At 42.3% G+C, this 17,054-nt stretch overlaps 1 protein-coding gene across 5 annotated transcripts; it reads right to left on the bottom strand.

Moving 5' to 3' along the window:
- Nucleotides 1-544: 544 nt before the first annotated feature.
- TRIM34 (tripartite motif containing 34) lies at nucleotides 545-15,910 on the bottom strand. 5 transcript variants are annotated; one of them, XM_012095907.4, is made up of 8 exons: nucleotides 15,875-15,910; nucleotides 6,895-7,366; nucleotides 6,184-6,279; nucleotides 5,090-5,320; nucleotides 3,970-3,992; nucleotides 2,401-2,501; nucleotides 2,088-2,114; nucleotides 545-1,822 (listed from the first exon to the last, which is right to left on the bottom strand). In XM_012095907.4, exons 2-8 carry the CDS (start codon nucleotides 7,312-7,314, stop codon nucleotides 1,251-1,253), a joined length of 1,470 nt encoding a protein of 489 aa, XP_011951297.3. In that variant the 5' UTR covers nucleotides 7,315-7,366; nucleotides 15,875-15,910; the 3' UTR covers nucleotides 545-1,250. The 5 variants fall into 5 exon arrangements, with proteins under 5 accessions (XP_011951297.3, XP_011951298.2, XP_042089069.1 ...); XM_012095908.4 differs by lacking the exon at nucleotides 5,090-5,320; XM_042233135.2 differs by lacking the exon at nucleotides 2,088-2,114.
- Nucleotides 15,911-17,054: the final 1,144 nt, after the last annotated feature.

A 17,054-nucleotide genomic window follows, 5' to 3' on the forward strand; every position in this document is an offset into this window, starting at 1 on the left:
GTGTTCAGTCTTGTCAAACTCTTTTTGACCCCATGGACTCTAGCCCACCAGGCTCCTCTGTTCATGTACATTTTCAAGCAAGAATACTGGATTGAATTGCCATTTCCTCCTCCAGGGAATCTTCCCCACCCAGGAACTGAACAGGCGTTCTATTTTAGGTGGATCAAAAAGGTGGATTCTTTATCACTGTGCCCATTAAGAAGCCCTATTCTGTGATATACTCAAGTGTTTTACCATAAGCGAAAGGCCTGAAAACCAAAAGTCTATCCTTAATAAGAACAGCTGTCCCTAGACATGGCTTCCTCTGCTAGACAGATTTCAGAAACTCATACTTTTATACCTTTTCTGATCCATTTCCAGTAAAGCACCTTAAAAATGGTCCCAAATAGAACAGCCTCAGTATAAAAAAGTTCTGTAAACCAAGATAGGAACTGGAGTGGTCTTGCCAGCCAAGTCTGGCAACTTGAAAAATGAGCCTGGATAGGTCCATTATCGTTCATCTGAAGGGCACAAATATGTACACAGGACATTGACACAGCTTATATTTTTCACTAATCACAGAGCAAATCTTTATTAAATTGTGCAGGACACTTAAATAGTTGTTTTACACTGACATTCAGTTTTACACAATGATCTTAAGAGTTAGGCACAGCTTTAAACCCTAGTTTGTATTTAAGAAAAAAGAAGGTCAGAATTTTTTCATCATTACACACTTCGTACAAGTCAAGACAGGATTAGAACTCCAACACTCTGAACATAAAATTGTTATTCTGTGTACAGATATTGCTTGTGTTTTCCTTTCCATGACCCTTTGATAAACTGAGTGTGTCCTGGGCAACAGACATTCGCTCAAATACTTAGTTGATGGTAGTAGGTGGGGAGTGATTGTAGATTGTCCTGGATATCATAGAGGGTGGCAGACAGGCTTTGCTATGTTTCTTTAGGTTGGTGATCAAAAAAGAAATATATGGAGGATTATGAGGGCAAAGACGTTATACCATTACTGTGTCGTCTTCAGAAGGGATTAGAGGTCTCTCTTTGAGAATACAAAAGAGAGTCAAACAGGTGAATTAGCATGTCTGCTAACTCAAAGCAGATGCACTCTGCATCCCAAAGATGAGCACGAGTTCTAAAGTAGAGATGGGAGACCGGAAGGAAGAGATGGTGTGAATGGCACAGATGGGCTCAGGTATAGAAGGCGAAATCCATGGCAAGGGTCACTATAAGAAGTGGGAGAGGGAACGGAAGTTTCAGGAACTTGGAGGGCACAGTGTCATGGGAGCTGGACAGTCCCAAGGATTGAAATATGGATAGGCATTCCGAGAAAAGTTGCACTTAGAGAACCTATAGATGAGTGACCCATGGTTTGTAACATTGAAGAATGAGACAGTGCCTGCTTCATAGTCTAGAAAAACACCAACATGACGGGGAGGAACAGTCATGGAAAGAGTCAAGACTCTTGAGTCAGGATGAGTGGTGGAAGAGTCCTCAAAGGCTTCATACCTAAATTTATCCTTTAACCCTATAACCCAGTAGCCAAATTGGGGTCTGTATATGGAGTAAGCATTTTCAGAACTCGTGCTTCGTTGAACAGCAAACTTTGTATTACAGGAACGTATTCTACAGTATACCCCTAGGATCCAGGCAGTCTTCTTGGATACGTCTATTTCCCAGTAGTGTTTCCCTGAGGAGAAATATTGGGAGCCCAAGATACCATAATTATAATACTTAACAGGCCATATTGGCACAGATAGCACTTGTCTCTGATCTTCTGAAAGGACAAGATTCAAATTTAGGTTGAATGGATTCAATCTGATGTCCACTGCAGAGGAAAAAAATAAAAATAAAAACATATAACAAATACAGGGTAAGCTTATCCAGTGACATTGTGAAGAGGGAACTTGGGAATTGACTGTGAAGAACTTGTGCTGATGGACTGGGGAAAAGGAGTTAAACATTAGAGTGACATATTATATGTATGTATCAGGAGGTGAACACGTGGGGCTATGATCAAATCTAATTGAAACTGCAGACTTCTGAAATGGGGTCAGAACACAGTAATTTGAAGACCCAATAAATCTTCTTACCCCAGTGGCACTGGACGCGTGTTAGCTCTGAAATGATAAAAGATTCAATGATGTTGATTGATGCAAGTGACTAAGCACTGATACCTACTTCTTTTCTAGGGTGAGGGTAGGGTGTAGGACCACTGTGAAGCTATGAAGTGGTGAATGAAAGGATGAACCAGAAACCTAGCCATTCTCCCTTTTATATAACACATCCTCTTCAGCAATACCCCTTCTCTGAATACCCTCCTTCTTTCTACCCCAACTTGTGCCCAAATTTAGTCCCTGGCACCACAAGAATCCCATATCCACACTCCTGCCCTGGCTTCCACACCTTTAAACATATGCAGCATTCCACGCAGATCTGGAACACGGAATACATTCTTCAGTTTCTTGGAAATCGTTTTTGGCTTCTTCAGTGTCCAGATCTCACCCCTAGAGATGATAAAAATGTTGACCCTACATCTCGTACACTCCATCCTTTTAATACCACTGCCTTCCTCTCCTTCCATGCACTGACGCACTTAAACCTTCTTCCCTGAGAAACCCGAGGAGGGGAGAAGTGATGGCTCTGACACCGCAGACAAAAGAAATGGGCTCGTGTCTACCTGCCCACTTAGGAAGAAGACCTTCACTTAAAAAAATTAAACAAAAAGCTGTCTCCTTCTAGAAATGGAATATATTAACCCTTCTTTCGATACTTCATGGAATGAATATGAAACTAGGTGAAATACTGTATAGGAAAGGCTTTTGCTACCTCTGTGTTCTGCTGTGCTGTGCTGTGCTTAGCTGCTCAGTCATGTCCGAATCTTTGTGACCCCATGGACTGTAGCCCATCAGGCTCTTCTGTCCATGGGGATTCTCTAAGCAAGAATACTGGAGTGAATATGCCTCTATGCTTTCCTCCAGAGTCTTCCCAACCCAGGTCTCATGCATTGCAGATGGATTCTTTTACTGTCTGAATCACCAGGGAAACCCTTTGCTACCTCTAAAATGGTACTAATATGGAAAAGTCATCACACACAGTGGGTCTCCCAGATGGACGTTCCCAGGCAGATCAATAGGGAGGCTACAGATTCTGACTGTGGTATGGGTCTATTTTTGGAGAGCCAATAGGCCTGTGCCCTGGTTCAAAGCTTTACTTCCAGGGGTGTGGCCCACAAACAATATTGGAGATATTCAGGAGTTCTGGGAAAAAGTTAAAGACTTCTGGCAAAGGAGAAGTTATGACTACTGAAATGAAAATGGGTAGAACTTCATGTGTTTGTAAAGAATTTGGTGCTGCTAGATGGATCAGCAAACTTTAGACACAAAGACTACACTTTCCCATATAAGTTTCTAAAATGTGTGACTTGGAAAAGATTAATTATTGCCACCAGAGTCAAAACCAATAACCTCAAAGCTTAGGTCTGCTTTTAGAAATCTTAAAGAGAACCTTGTGGAATGACATAGTCCCACTCTACTTCTACGTAGGCAAAATTTAAAACAAAACAAAACTTTTATTTTTTTCTTCCTCTTTAAAGCTGACCCACATAACTATTTTAGGGCTTGACAAGACCCATGTGCTAACATAGGCACCAGTGAAATAAAGAAACCAAAGAAGGACGGAGAGTGAATTAAATGAGTGAAGTCACAAGAGTCTAACAGTAAAATCCTTTATCGTCTTTACCCTTATAGACCCTAACTGTGAATTCCAACTACTGAATTCATTAACATAGAATCCGGCTCATTCTCAAAAGATATAGAACACTAAAATCCTCATCTGTGACCACAATTTAAAATAATACTACATCAAAACTTCATTGTTTGGGGAGATTTTTCATTCTGATTGACCAGATAACTCTCATGGCTACAAACCTTTCTTCATACCACATGACCATGACTCCTGATCACCCATACGCACCATTTCATGATTCCACTCATGTCCTAGGAGGAAGAGAGAAAACACAAGTCAAGGAAAATAAATAAAATAGCAGGGTTAAGGAAACAAAGAATAGGGAAACTATAGAGAAAAACTGGGCAGTCAAAGTTATTTGAAATTATTTGAAAAAATCAATAAAATAGATAACCCTTTAGCTAAATATCTCAAGAAAAAAATACATAGGAGGCAAATTACTAAAATAAGAATTAAAGAAGAGACGGTACTACTGAATTAACAGAAATTAAAAGAATATAAAGGCTATGAAAAATTGTATACCAACAAACTAGATAATGTAAATTAAATGGACAAATTCCTTCGAACACAGAAACTATCCACACTGATTCACAGAGAAATAGAAAAACTGAATAGACCTAAACATGTAGAGATTGGACTGAAAAGCAAAAACCTCCTCCAAAGGAAAGTCCAGTTCTAGATGGCTTCACTGGTGAATTCTGATAGTTTTAAAGGCAAAATAATACAAATATTTCACAAATTCTTCCAAAAAACAGAAGAGGAGGAAACACTTCCCAACTCATTCCATGAGGCCAATACTATTCTGATACTAAAATGAGACAAAGACATTACAAGAAAAGTAAACTACAGGCTAATATCCCTTATGAATATAGACATGAAACTTTTTCAATGAAACACTAGAAAATTTAATCCAGCAAAATATAAAAGATTATACATCATGCGTCCATGCATGCTGAGTCGATTCAGTCATGTCTGACTCTTTCCGACTCTATGGACTGTAGCCTCCCAGGCTCCTCTGTCCATGGGATTCTCCAGGCAAGAATATTGGAGTAGGATGCCATTCCCGAGATCAGACCCAGACCTATTATGTCTCCTGCATTGTCAGGCAGGTTCTTTACCACTAGCGCCACCTGGGAAGCCCCATTGTACATCACAGTCAACTTGAATTTATCCCAGAAATGCCAGGTTGCTTCAACATTAGAAAAGCCATCAGTATGAGTGAAAATAAGCTTGATATATATATTTCAAAGGAGCCTCTTAGTGACAACAACAGGATTAGAACCCAAGGACACAGATGAGAAGGTAACTGACACGGGTTCAGAACCGCAGGTGGGATGGCCCCCCTCACCTGCAGCAGCTCCACAGTTGACCATTCACTGCGGCGTTCCAGGTCTGAGATGAGCTCCTTCAGCAGCTCGCCCTGCTGCACCAGCTCAACCTCCGCCACAGCCAAGCTATCCAGGGTCTTCTTCTCCTCTTTCTCCAATCTCTGCAGTTCTCTTCGCTCCTCACTGTCTAGGATGCTTCTAAGCTGATTAAACTCTGTTTGTATCCTTTGTCTCTCAGTCTGAATCTGATACTGTAAGGTTAGACAAGGGGGAGAGGGAATGAATCTGTCAGCTGGGGAGCCTACTTGTGTAAGGGATTAAGAGCCAGGAAAATATTTTTCAGGGGCTTCTAACCAGGAAGGAAGTTAAAGTAGGCAAGCAATTTTGGGGAAAGCTCAGATTTTTTTTTCGATTATTTTCCCTCAGTACAAATCAAAAAGGTTTCAGACAATCTTATCTGCCAACCCTGGGCCAAAATGTAAAATCTGAGTGAGGTCTGAGTTCTGGATAGCTGTCCTAGACACTCATGCCTCCCTGCATTACTGCAGTCCCTAAGTTTGAACCTTGAGAAAAAGCTCAGTCTTTTGCCATTGTCTTCCACTGAAGGTGTCAGAGACTTGCAGGAGGAGTGGAAGACAGAATTCTCCAGCCTTCTTCACCACAGAAGGCTTCCCTGGTGGCTCAAGAACATGTGTGCAATGCAGGAGACTCAGGAGACTTGGGTTCAGTCCCTGAGATAAGAAAATCCCCTGTGAAGAATATGGCAACCCATTCCAGTATTCTTGCCTGGAGAATCTTATGGACTGAGGAGCCTGGCAGGCCATCGTCCGTAGAGTCACAAAGACACAGCTGAGGCAACTGAGCACAACACAGACTCACCATAAAGTCAGTCTTCATGCTGAATTCCGAAACTCTGTGTATGTTTGAAACATATCCACTCTCAAGCCCCTACTTCTCACAGGGAAAGGACCAAGGAGAGAACAAATAAAATAGCACCTGGACTCATTTAATGCCAGGCGACAAGAGGAAGGGGCTTCCTCATGATTAGGACAGAAGGACAGACGGTTGTGTCGACTTCTAACTCAGAAATCCATTAAGAAGAGTCTCTGCCCACCTTCCAGGAAGTTCTCTCTTCTCTGATGTCAGCTTCCAACTTCTCAGCCTTCTGCTGCTCCTTCCTCAGCCTCATCAGAGCTGCCTGGAGCATCTCCTATAAGGGAGGAACCACACCAGCATCAAACTTTGGGCTTTTTCAGCACCTGGACAGAGAATAAACAGGGAAGAAATCATGCTGATCTCAGAAGAGACCAGTTTATGGAAATCAGTTTGAATCTGATCATTAAAATCGATGACACAGGATAGAAAAAATTCTGAGAAGGTAAATGCATTGTTTATTCCTAAGCGGTGAAAGTCACTATCCTTGCCAATTCTTTTTTTTAGAGTAATTATCGATTCTGCTTTGGCAAGGAATGTCCTTTTTTCTTATTGACATTTTTTATGTGTTCAATCCACAGTCTTCAACAGCACCCATTCTGCTGAGAGCTAATCTCAGCAACTAGAGCTAATCTGGTGAAGGAATTGCCAATCAACACAACAAAAGAGACAAAAGAAGAAAACCTCTCACTTTCAGCCAAGAGTCTATACTTTTGGCTCCTCCTTTATGTAACTAAAGAAAAACACAGGAATGTCCTTCAGACATTGGAAGTTGAGCACACCGTTAAGAGACATACATCGGAGATTACAGAGCTCACTACTACGGTGCCAAACAGAGCAAATGAGAAGGTGAGAGTTTCCACCAAGTACTAATTTCCGTCCTGGGCCCCACCTGACTTTCCTGGACGGCCTCTTCCACGAGGAGTGTGTGGTGACCATGGTGCTCCTGAGATCGTTCACAAAGACGACAAATGACTTTTCTGTCTTCCTTACAGAAGAGCAGGAGTTTCTCTTCATGGTGCACACAGAGACCTGTCTTCTGCCCCTCCTCTGCGCTCAGCTTGACTGTTCTGAGTCTCTCCACTATGTTGGCCAGATGCAGATTAGGCCACAGGTTTCCAAGTGAGTACCGCGCACCACACACAGGACAGCTGCTGTCTCCTTCTAGGCTGATGTCTGTCTCCTTGCTGTCAGTGATGCAAGTCTGGCAGAAGCTGTGACCACAGCCTAGACTTAGGGGTTCTGTTAGAAGCTCCTGGCAGATGGGACAGGATACCTCTTTCTGTAGGTTCACCGCAGTATTTAAAGCCATAGCAGCTGCTCCCTGGCTTCCTCCTGTCTGGAGCTCTTCTTGCTTAAGGATTCTGGGATGGATGGGCAGATTGAAAAGAGATATGTAAGACTGGCATAGATAAAAAAGATTTCAATCATGCAGACATTAAAAACTGATTAAGACTGAAATACTGAAGAACAAGAAAGAACAAATGGAATTTAATGGCCTGGAAAAGCCACTAATGCCTCAGGGCTTTTGCAGTTTGCTTTTCTTTCACCCTACAATGATCTTTCCCTTGATATTTGCATGACTTCCTGTTATGCTTCATATGACTCCCTCCTTACATGGTCTCTCCTTTGAAGGGCCTTATGTGATTAACTCATCTACAGCACAAGCATCAATACATCACTTTGTGTGCACTTACCATCTTTCCTTATTATCACTGTATAATATATTGATACCTTTCTTGAAGTATCTTACTCTGAAAATGCAATCTGTGTAGATTGCTGCTAAGTCGCTTCAGTCGTGTCCAACTCTGTGCGACCTCATAGATGGCAGCCCACCAGGCTCCCCCGTCCCTGGGATTCTCCAGACAAGAATACTGGAGTGAGTTGCCATTGTCTTCTCCAATGCATGAAAGTGAAAACTGAAAGTGAAGTTGCTCAGTTGCGTCTCACTCTTCATGAGCCCACGGATTGCAGCCCACCAGGCTCCTGTGTAAATTAGGCACTGTTTTTATTCACTGCTGTATCCCTAATGCCTAGCACAGGGAGCATAATGTTTGATGAATACATAAAGGATCTTCTCACTTCCCCAGAGGAAATTAGACCTTTTTATAAAAAAAAAAAAAAAAATCAGCATTTCCTCTTTTCTTTCCGTTAATTAGCTGTTCTCCTATAGGTGAGCTTTAGGAGCACCGATAGGTTTCCAGTGAATATTTATCTATGGGTCAATCAATCAATTTTTCCATCTGTATCTCCCAATATACCTTTCCATAAGGAGTTCTTCTACGCACTTATACTCACTCCGCAGAGACACCCACAGACAGAGTAAACATTATAAGAGGAAAGTAATTTTATGACTAACAATTATCTCAGTTCAGTTCAGTTGCTCAGTTGGATCTGACTGTTTGTGACTCCAGGGACTGCAGCAAACCAGGCCTCCCTGTCCATCACCAACTGCAGGAGTCTACTCAAACTCATGCCCATTGAGTTGGTGATGCCATGCAACCATCTCATCCTCTGTCGTCCCCTTCTCCTTCCACCTTCAATCTTTCCCAGCATCAGAGTCTTTTCCAAGGAGTGAGTTCTTTGCATCAGGTGGCCAAAGTATTGGAGTTTCAGCTTCAGCATCAGTCCTTCCAGTGAATTTTCAGGACAGATTTCCTTTAGGATGGACAAGTTAGATCTCCTTGCAGTCCAAAGGATTCTGAAGAATCTTCTCCAACATTACAGTTCAAAAGCATCAATTCTTCGGCACTCAGCTTTCGTTATAGTCCAACTCTCACATCCATACATGACTACTGGAAAAACCATAGCTTTGACTAGATGGATCTTTGTTGGCAAAGCAATGCCTCTGCTTTTTAATATGCTGTCTAGGTTGGTCATAACTTATCTTCCAAGGAGTAAGAGTCTTTTAATTTCATGGCTGCAGCCACCATCTGCAGTGATTTTGGAGCCCCCCAAAATAAAGTCAGACACTGTTTCCCCTGTTTCCCCATCTATTTGCCATGAGGTGATGGGACCAGATGCCATGATCTTAATTCAGTTTTTTGAATGTTGAGCTTTAAGCCAACTTTTGCACTCTCCTCTTTCACTTTCATCAAGAGGCTTTTTAGTTCTTCACTTTCTGTCATAAGGGTGGTGTCATCTGCATATCTGAGGTTATTGATATTTCTCCCAGCAATCTTGATTCCAGCTTGTGCTTCATCCAGCCCAATGTTTCTCATGATGTACTTTGCATAGAAGTTAAATAAGCAGGGTGACAATATACAGCCTTGATGTACTCCTTTCCCTATTTGGAACCATTCTGTTTTTCCATGTCCAGTTCTAACTGTTGCTTCCTGACCTGCCTACAGATTTCTTAAGAGGCAGGTCAGGTGATCTTGTATTCCCATATCTTTAAGAATTTTCCACAGTTTGTTGTGATCCACATAGTCAAAGGCTTTGGCATAGTCAATAAAGCAGAAGTTCTTCTGGAACTCTCTTGCTTTTTTGATGATCCAATGGATGTTGGCAATTTGATCTCTGGTTCCTCTGCTTTTTCTAAATCCAACTGGAACATCTGGAAGTTCACAGTTTACATACTGTTGAAGCCTAGCTTGGAGAATTTTGAGCATTATTTTGCTAGTATGTGAGATGAGTGCAGTTGTTTGAGCATTCTTGGATGGCCCCACAGGGCATGGCTTAGTTTCACTGAGTTAGACAAGGCTGTGGTCCTAGAGTGATTAGATTGACTAGTTTCCTGAGATTATGGTTTCAGTGTGTCTGCCCTCTGATGCCTTCTTGCAACACCTACCATCTTACTTGGGTTTCTCTTACCTTGGCATCTGGTCTCATCACTTCATGGGAAATAGATGGGGAAACAGTGGAAACAGTGTTAGACTTTATTTTGGGGGGCTCCAAAATCACTGCAGATGGTGATTGCAGCCATGAAATTAAAAGACGCTTACTCCTTGGAAGAAAAGTTATGACCAACCTAGATAGCATATTCAAAAGCAGAGACGTTACTTTGCCAACAAAGGTCCGTCTAATCAAGGCTATGGTTTTCCAGTGGTCATGTATGGATGTGAGAGTTGGACTTTGAAGAAAGCTAAGTGCCGAAGAATTGATGCTTTTGAACTGTGGTGTTGGAGAAGACTCTTGAGAGTCCCTTGGACTGCAAGGAGACCCAACCAGTCCATTCTAAAGGAGATCAGTATTGGGTGTTCTTTGGAAGGACTGATGCTAAAGCTGAAACTCCAGTCCTTTGGCCACCTCATGCAAAGAGTTGACTCATTGGAAAAGACTCTGATGCTGGGAGGGATTGGGGGCAGGAGGAGAAGGGAATGACAGAGGATGAGATGGCTGCATGGCATCACGGACTCAATGGACGTGAATTTAAGTGAACCCCGGAAGATGGTGATGGACAGGGAGGCCTGGCATGCTGCGATTCATGGGATCACAAAGACTCGGACACGACTGAGCAGCTGAACTGAACTGAACTTGAGCATTCTTTGGCATTGCCTTTCTTTGGTATTGGAATGAAAATTGACCTTTTCCAGTCCTGTGGCCACTGCTGAGTTTTCCAAATTTGCTGGCATATTGAGTGCAGCATTTTCACAGCATCATCTTTTAGGACTTGAAATAGAGCAATTGGAATTCCATCACCTCCACTAGCTTTGTTCATGGTGATGCTTTCTAAGGCCCACTTGACTTCACATTCCAGGATGCTGGGCTCCAGGTGAGTGATCATACAATCGTGATTATCTGGGTCATGAAGCTCTTTTTTGTACAGTTCTTCTGTGTATTCTTGCCACCTCTTCTTAATATCTTCTGCTTCTGTTAGGTCCATACCATTTCTTTCCTTTATTGAGCCCATCTTTGCATGAAATGTTCCCTTGGTATCTCTAATTTTCTTGAAGAGATCTCTAGTCTTTCCCATTCTATTGTTTTCCTCTATTTCTTTGCACTGATCTCTGAGGAAGGCTTTCTTATCTCTCCTTGCTATTCTTTGGAACTCTGCATTTAAATGGGTATATCTTTCCTTTTCTCCTTTGCCTTTTGCCTCTGTTCTTTTCACAGTTATTTGTAACAATTGTCTAGCCAGTTAGAATTTATAAGTCACTTCAACCTATTTATTCTGCATATAAAAATCTTTGTGAAATGAGTACTCCCTTTATTCAGATGCATAAATAGAATCAAGTGACTTACAAAGATCATTCAAATCAATAAGTTGAATTGGGGTGACTTCCCTGGTGGCTCAGATGGTAAGGCGTCTGCCTACAATACAGGAGACTCAGGTTCAATCCCTGGGTCAGAAAGATCTCCTGGAGAAGGAAATGGTGACCCACCCCAGTATTCTTGCCTGGAAAATTCCATGGGCAGAAGAGACTGGTGGGCTATATAGTCCATGGGGTGGCAAAGAGTCAAACATACTGAGCGACTTCACTCACTTCACTCATAGTGTCTTCAGGGTCCTCTTTCAGAGGCCTGGTGTGTGTGATAAATACTATCACTTAGAGGTACATATTTTTGAGAAATCAAATAATTTTCCAAATAGGAGAATATCGAAGATATTGCTGCTGAATAAGTGAGATTTGAATGGAAAGCTGAATGATGAGCAGGGAACATGAAATGAGAGGAAAAAAATATTTTAGCGAGAAGGAGTCACATATGTTAATGTCCTGTTAGTGAAAGGCACAGCATCTTCAACCTGCTTTAAAAGGTCAGCCTGACTGGTATGCAGAGAGCTGCTAGGCTTTCAGAATTGCAAGAACCCAGAAGGGACCAGAAATTTTACACTTCCTACATGATGTGAAGTGTCCTTCCAAAGAGCAGAGGTTCAATGATGGAAGTTTGTAGGAAAAGTTGATGGAAACAATGGAGAGAAGCAGAAGAGAGTGAGAGATGAGACAAAATGACAGGCTTGGGAGTTAGAGATTGTGTATATGGGAATGAAGGATTATCATCAGGCTTAAGTTTTTTCTTCCTGTAAAAAGGAAGACATTGGTATGTCTAGGAAGACTTCTCCTAGTTCTTTATTTTTGTTATTTTTGGTAAACAGAGACCTCAGCTTCCTCAAAGAAGTTGTGACTCGTATAGGGTCACCTATAGGGTCCTGGAAGCTATGCTTCTCGTTCTTACAAGGTAATGCTTCTGGTTCTTACAAGGAAATCAGTCTGTTGGCACAAAACTTACTTAAACTGTGTTAGTTTCATACATATCCACCTGATCTCGTTCTCTTGCAAATGACCTGAAGAGAGAGATGACGTATCTACTATACCACAATATGGCCCCTCACCGAGAGCCCACCAGAGGCGGCCATACTGACTTCTGGGTCTCCTCTCCCCTATGCCCCTGCTAGGCTAAGTGAACCTGGTTGGTTTCTGCCCTGCCAAGATACATGAGTGGGAATGGCAAACCAAAGCTGAAACTAGTGCTAGTGGTCACTCAGAGGCCCTGTCGCAGAGTGGTAGCATGGCGATGCTGACTCTCCAAACCTGGACTCCTTAGTACAAGGAACTATGAAGCAAAAGATTACGAAAATAAAAATAAAGGAATATCTTGGTAGATATTAATATCTTGGAACTTGCTATAATGGATTTTTTTGTCTCCTATGCAGATGCATTCACTGCTTGAATGTGAGCTTATTTGAAAACAAGGTCTTTGCAGATGTAATCAAGTTTAGATGAGATTATACTGATACAAAGTGGGCTATAAACACAATGACCAATATCCTTTAAGAAGATGAGAGTGCACACACACACTGGAAAGAAGGCCATGTGGCGATTTTGGCAGAGATTGGAGCAGTGTAGCCACGAGGCAAGAAATGACTAAGATTGCTGAAAGCCTCCAGAAACTAGGAGATGAGCATGGAATAGATTCCTCCTTGGAGCCTACAGAAAAGAAACAACTCTACAACCACTTTGATGTTGGACTTCTAGCCTCCTGAATTGTGAGAAAATAAATTTCTGTTCCTTGAACAACCCAATTTGTGATACATTTTTCTTTGTGACAGTCCTAGGAAACGAATACAGTTGCAAAGGTTTGATATTGAAACAAAGACCTGAGGGATTCATAAACTATACACTTACCCTTGCTCTAAAGAATCGGGGAGAGGGGCATGATGAAAGCTGCATGGAGATAAATTTAGGTCTAGAAATCTGTCCACTTCACCAATCATCCATGAAGTGAACCTGGTGAGAAGTAGAGCTGGTGGGTATAATCTAGCCAATGGGAGAGATACTGAAAATTGTCTAAAGGCCATATGTTGTTAACCTCTGGCTACAGTGACTATGTGTCAGATAAGGCTCTGATAACTGGCAAGACCAGGGGTTTACATAATATGACATTGTCCATCCTAGCTTACAACTGAAGGTATGAGCCAACATTGGCATGATATGTTTTCATTCTATTGAAAATCCACTCAATACTGAGAAACACTAAGAGTCTACAGAGAAGGGAAGAGTAGAACATGCATTCTACTGTGGCGCTTGGACCTCCTGTTTAGAGTTTGGCTGCAAGGAACCGATGTCAAAGTGCATGTCACCATAAATGGCTGCAAAAGGAGAAAGGTGCAGAGGAACCAGAGCCCCCAAACATGGGCAGTGACCCAACCAAGACCCAAGAATGACCCCAAGAGCAGAGCAGCCATCTTTCAGGGACATGGAGAAGGGAATACAAGGAGTATCTACCTGATAGAACTCCCAAGTCAGACAGTTGCCGTGGTGTCAAATGAATGCATCCTACACTTGCGTTTTCTCCTAATATCTGGATTCACGATATTGTAAACTCTATGCTTCTCTGCAGATTAGACAGTAAAATGAAAGTGTCTCTAGAAAGTGGAGTGCAGGGAAGATTGGCCCTAGGAGCTTCTAGACAACATCCCAGACACTTTTCTGTGTTTCTTGAGTCAGGAATGGCCAATGAGAAAAGAAGGCCTTTAAGTCTCTCATATTCATAAGATTGTGCTCAATTTTCTTTTCACAATGAGGCCTTTGGGACTTCCCTATTGGTCCAGTGGCTGACTCCACCTTCCAATGCAAGAGATGCAAGTTTTCCTGGTTGGGGAACCTAGGTCCTACATGCCACAGGGTGTGACCAAAATTTGTAAAAAATAAATCAATGGGGCTTCAAGAGCACTACTTAAAATTGCAAGACCTTTACTGGGTCTTTGCAGATCCCTCAGCCTGAGTCAACATTTAAAAAATGTTCCTCCATAATATTAATCATCTTCTTATATACTACATTAGTTTTGTTTGTTTACAATCTCTTCCCAGCTATAATGTAAGCTACTATATGCATTTAACATTTATTGTATGTTGAATAGATATTCACTGTACTTTTAAAAGCCAGCAGCCTGCGTTAGTTCCTATGAACTACATCTTAAAAATAAATGAATAAATCTATTTTCCTCCTATTTATTGCAGCTTGTTTTTGACCCTGAGAAGACACTTGTTATCTGGGGAGAAGTGGATCCTATTCAAGAGTAAGGCATAGACTCACAGAAAGGCAGTAACAATGACTTCTGAAAAGTGGGCACACAGAACAGAGAGGCCATGTATCAGAATGTCAGTAAGATATCAATCCTTGTGTAATGTAGCACAGCTTCTTTATCCATTCTTCTATCAATGGACATTAAGGTCCCATTCTATGGCACAGGGAACTATACTCAATATCCTATGATAAACCTAATGGAAAAGCATATAAAAAATAATATATATGTATAACTGGATCACTTTTCTGCCTAGCAGAAATTAACACAACATTGTAAATCAACTACACTTCAATAAAATAAATTTTAAAATACAAAAAATAAGAGGATAATAACAACAAAAAAAGATATCAGTCACTGTGAAATGCGAGCTTAAGATGGGACATGCTTAGTGTCAATTGATAAGAGCAAACTTCTTTGCAAGACCACTGAGTCTTTGGGCTCCTTCTGAGCAATAATCAACTCATTATTAATTAGTGGCCTATTGTAAATAATAAGTAATTGAGGGAGCAATCACTGCAAAGGTGTGCCTAAGTGGAAGAAGAAGGAGGAAGAGCTCCAAGGCAGGAGGGACTAATGAAGAGAAAGTAGCAGGTCTATCCAGGGAAGTGCAAGCAGATTCCTGAGACTGGACCTCAGCGGGACACATGACAAGTGGAAGCCACAGAAGTGGGCAGTTGTCATAACATCCAACCTGCCATCCTCAGGCAGGACGGAAGCTGAGGGGATGTCAGGAGGGCCACAGACAGCCCCTCAGTGGTGCCAGGAGGAGGGCCAAAGGATCAACTTCCACATTGCCCCTGGCCATGTTCCCAAGGCTCCATTCTGTCTGATGCTCCATACAAGAAGCTGGGGCATCACACAGTTGGAAAACAGGGACCTCCTTCACCAGGTTTTCTTCTGATGAGGTGGAGGTGAGCAGATTTTCTGTTCTTCTCGTTATGAGAGAGAGAGAGAGAGAGAGAGAGAGAGAGAGAGAGAGAGATAAACACACAGAGAGACACACAGAGAGAGGATTCTATTTCCTCTTAGGAAGGTAGACAATCAAAGCTATGGTATAGGAAAGAGATGTGGATGGACTCAGCCTGGAGAAATAAGTGCTCTTCCAGGAAGCAAGCAAGGCCCTCTGCCTCTTCCACACTCACTTCTTTCCAGGTTCCTGCTGTAGTCTCAGAGCTGCCATCTGTCTGCACTTAGCAGGTAGCCTGCAAGTTGGCTTTTTTGACCTTCGGAGCAAGCCTGAGCCACAATCTAAACTCATCCAACTAAGCCTAGTACTTTCCTTCCAGAGTCTTCTGCCCTCTGTCCCTCCACAAACCTCCCCACACACTTTCAGCTTCCAGAGAAGACTCTTGGTTTCAGTGGTGAAGAAAAGCAGGGGCAATCATGGTCAGAATTCACTCACCAAACAAGGCTCAGTCTGCATGAAGCAGCTTCTTATGAGGAGCTGGCAGAGAAACGAAAGTGAAATCTTGGCCTGGCAGGAAGAGGAAGAGGGCAGGAACTCTGGGCCAAGTTGGCAGCGGTCCCTTAGGGCACTGGGGAGAGAATAATGCTTTAACCCAGGGGTTTTCAGGGCGGGGCGGGGGTGGGGGGGGGGGGGGGGGGGGGGGGGCTTTGGCCTCTGTGACAAATTTGGTTGTGGGGGATGCTACTGCCATCTAGTGGACAGAGACCAGGGATACAGCCAACCGTTCTATAATGCACAGGATGACTCCCACAAGTGTCCTGTCCAAAATGCTGAGGTTGAGAAGCTCTGTTTAGCCATCTATTTCCTAGACCAGCTGGAAGTGGAGGGTCTCCACCACTTTCATAATTGTGCACAGGCCCTCAATCAGTCCACCATTAAAAAAAATACTTATTTATTTGACTGTGATATATCTTAGTTGTAGCATGTGGGATCTTCAGTCTTCATTGCGGTATGTACGATCTAGTCCCCTGACCAGGGACTGAACCTGGGCCACAGCTTTGGGAATACACAGACTTAACCACTGGACTACCAGGAAAGTCTCCCAGTCAACCAATTTTTTTTTTAATTGTTTTCTTAAAAAAAAAATTTTTTTTTTTAGTTTTTTATTTTTTTAATTTTAAAATCTTTAATTCTTACAGGCGTTCCCAAACATGAACCCCACTCCCACCTCCCTCCCCATAACATCTCTGTGGGTCATCCCCATGCACCAGCCCCAAGCATGCTGTATCCTGTGTCAGACATAGACTGGCGATTCAATTCTTACGTGATAGTATACATGTTAGAATGCCATTCTCCCAAATCATCCCACCCTCTCCCTCTCCCTCTGAGTCCAAAAGTCCGTTATACACATCTGTGTCTTTTTTCCTGTCTTGCATACAGGGTCGTCATTGCCATCTTTCTAAATTCCATATATATGTGTTAGTATACTGTATTGGTGTTTTTCTTTCTGGCTTACTTCACTCTGTATAATCGGCTCCAGTTTCATCAATCTCATCAGAACTGATTCAAATGAATTTTTTTTAACGGCTGAGTAATACTCCATTGTGTATATGTACCACAGCTTTCTTATCCATTCATCTGCTGATGGACATCTAGGTTGTTTCCATGTCCTGGC

The sequence above is a fragment of the Ovis aries genome, chromosome 15 (genome assembly GCF_016772045.2).
Source record: "Ovis aries strain OAR_USU_Benz2616 breed Rambouillet chromosome 15, ARS-UI_Ramb_v3.0, whole genome shotgun sequence".
Taxonomy (NCBI): domain Eukaryota; kingdom Metazoa; phylum Chordata; class Mammalia; order Artiodactyla; family Bovidae; genus Ovis; species Ovis aries.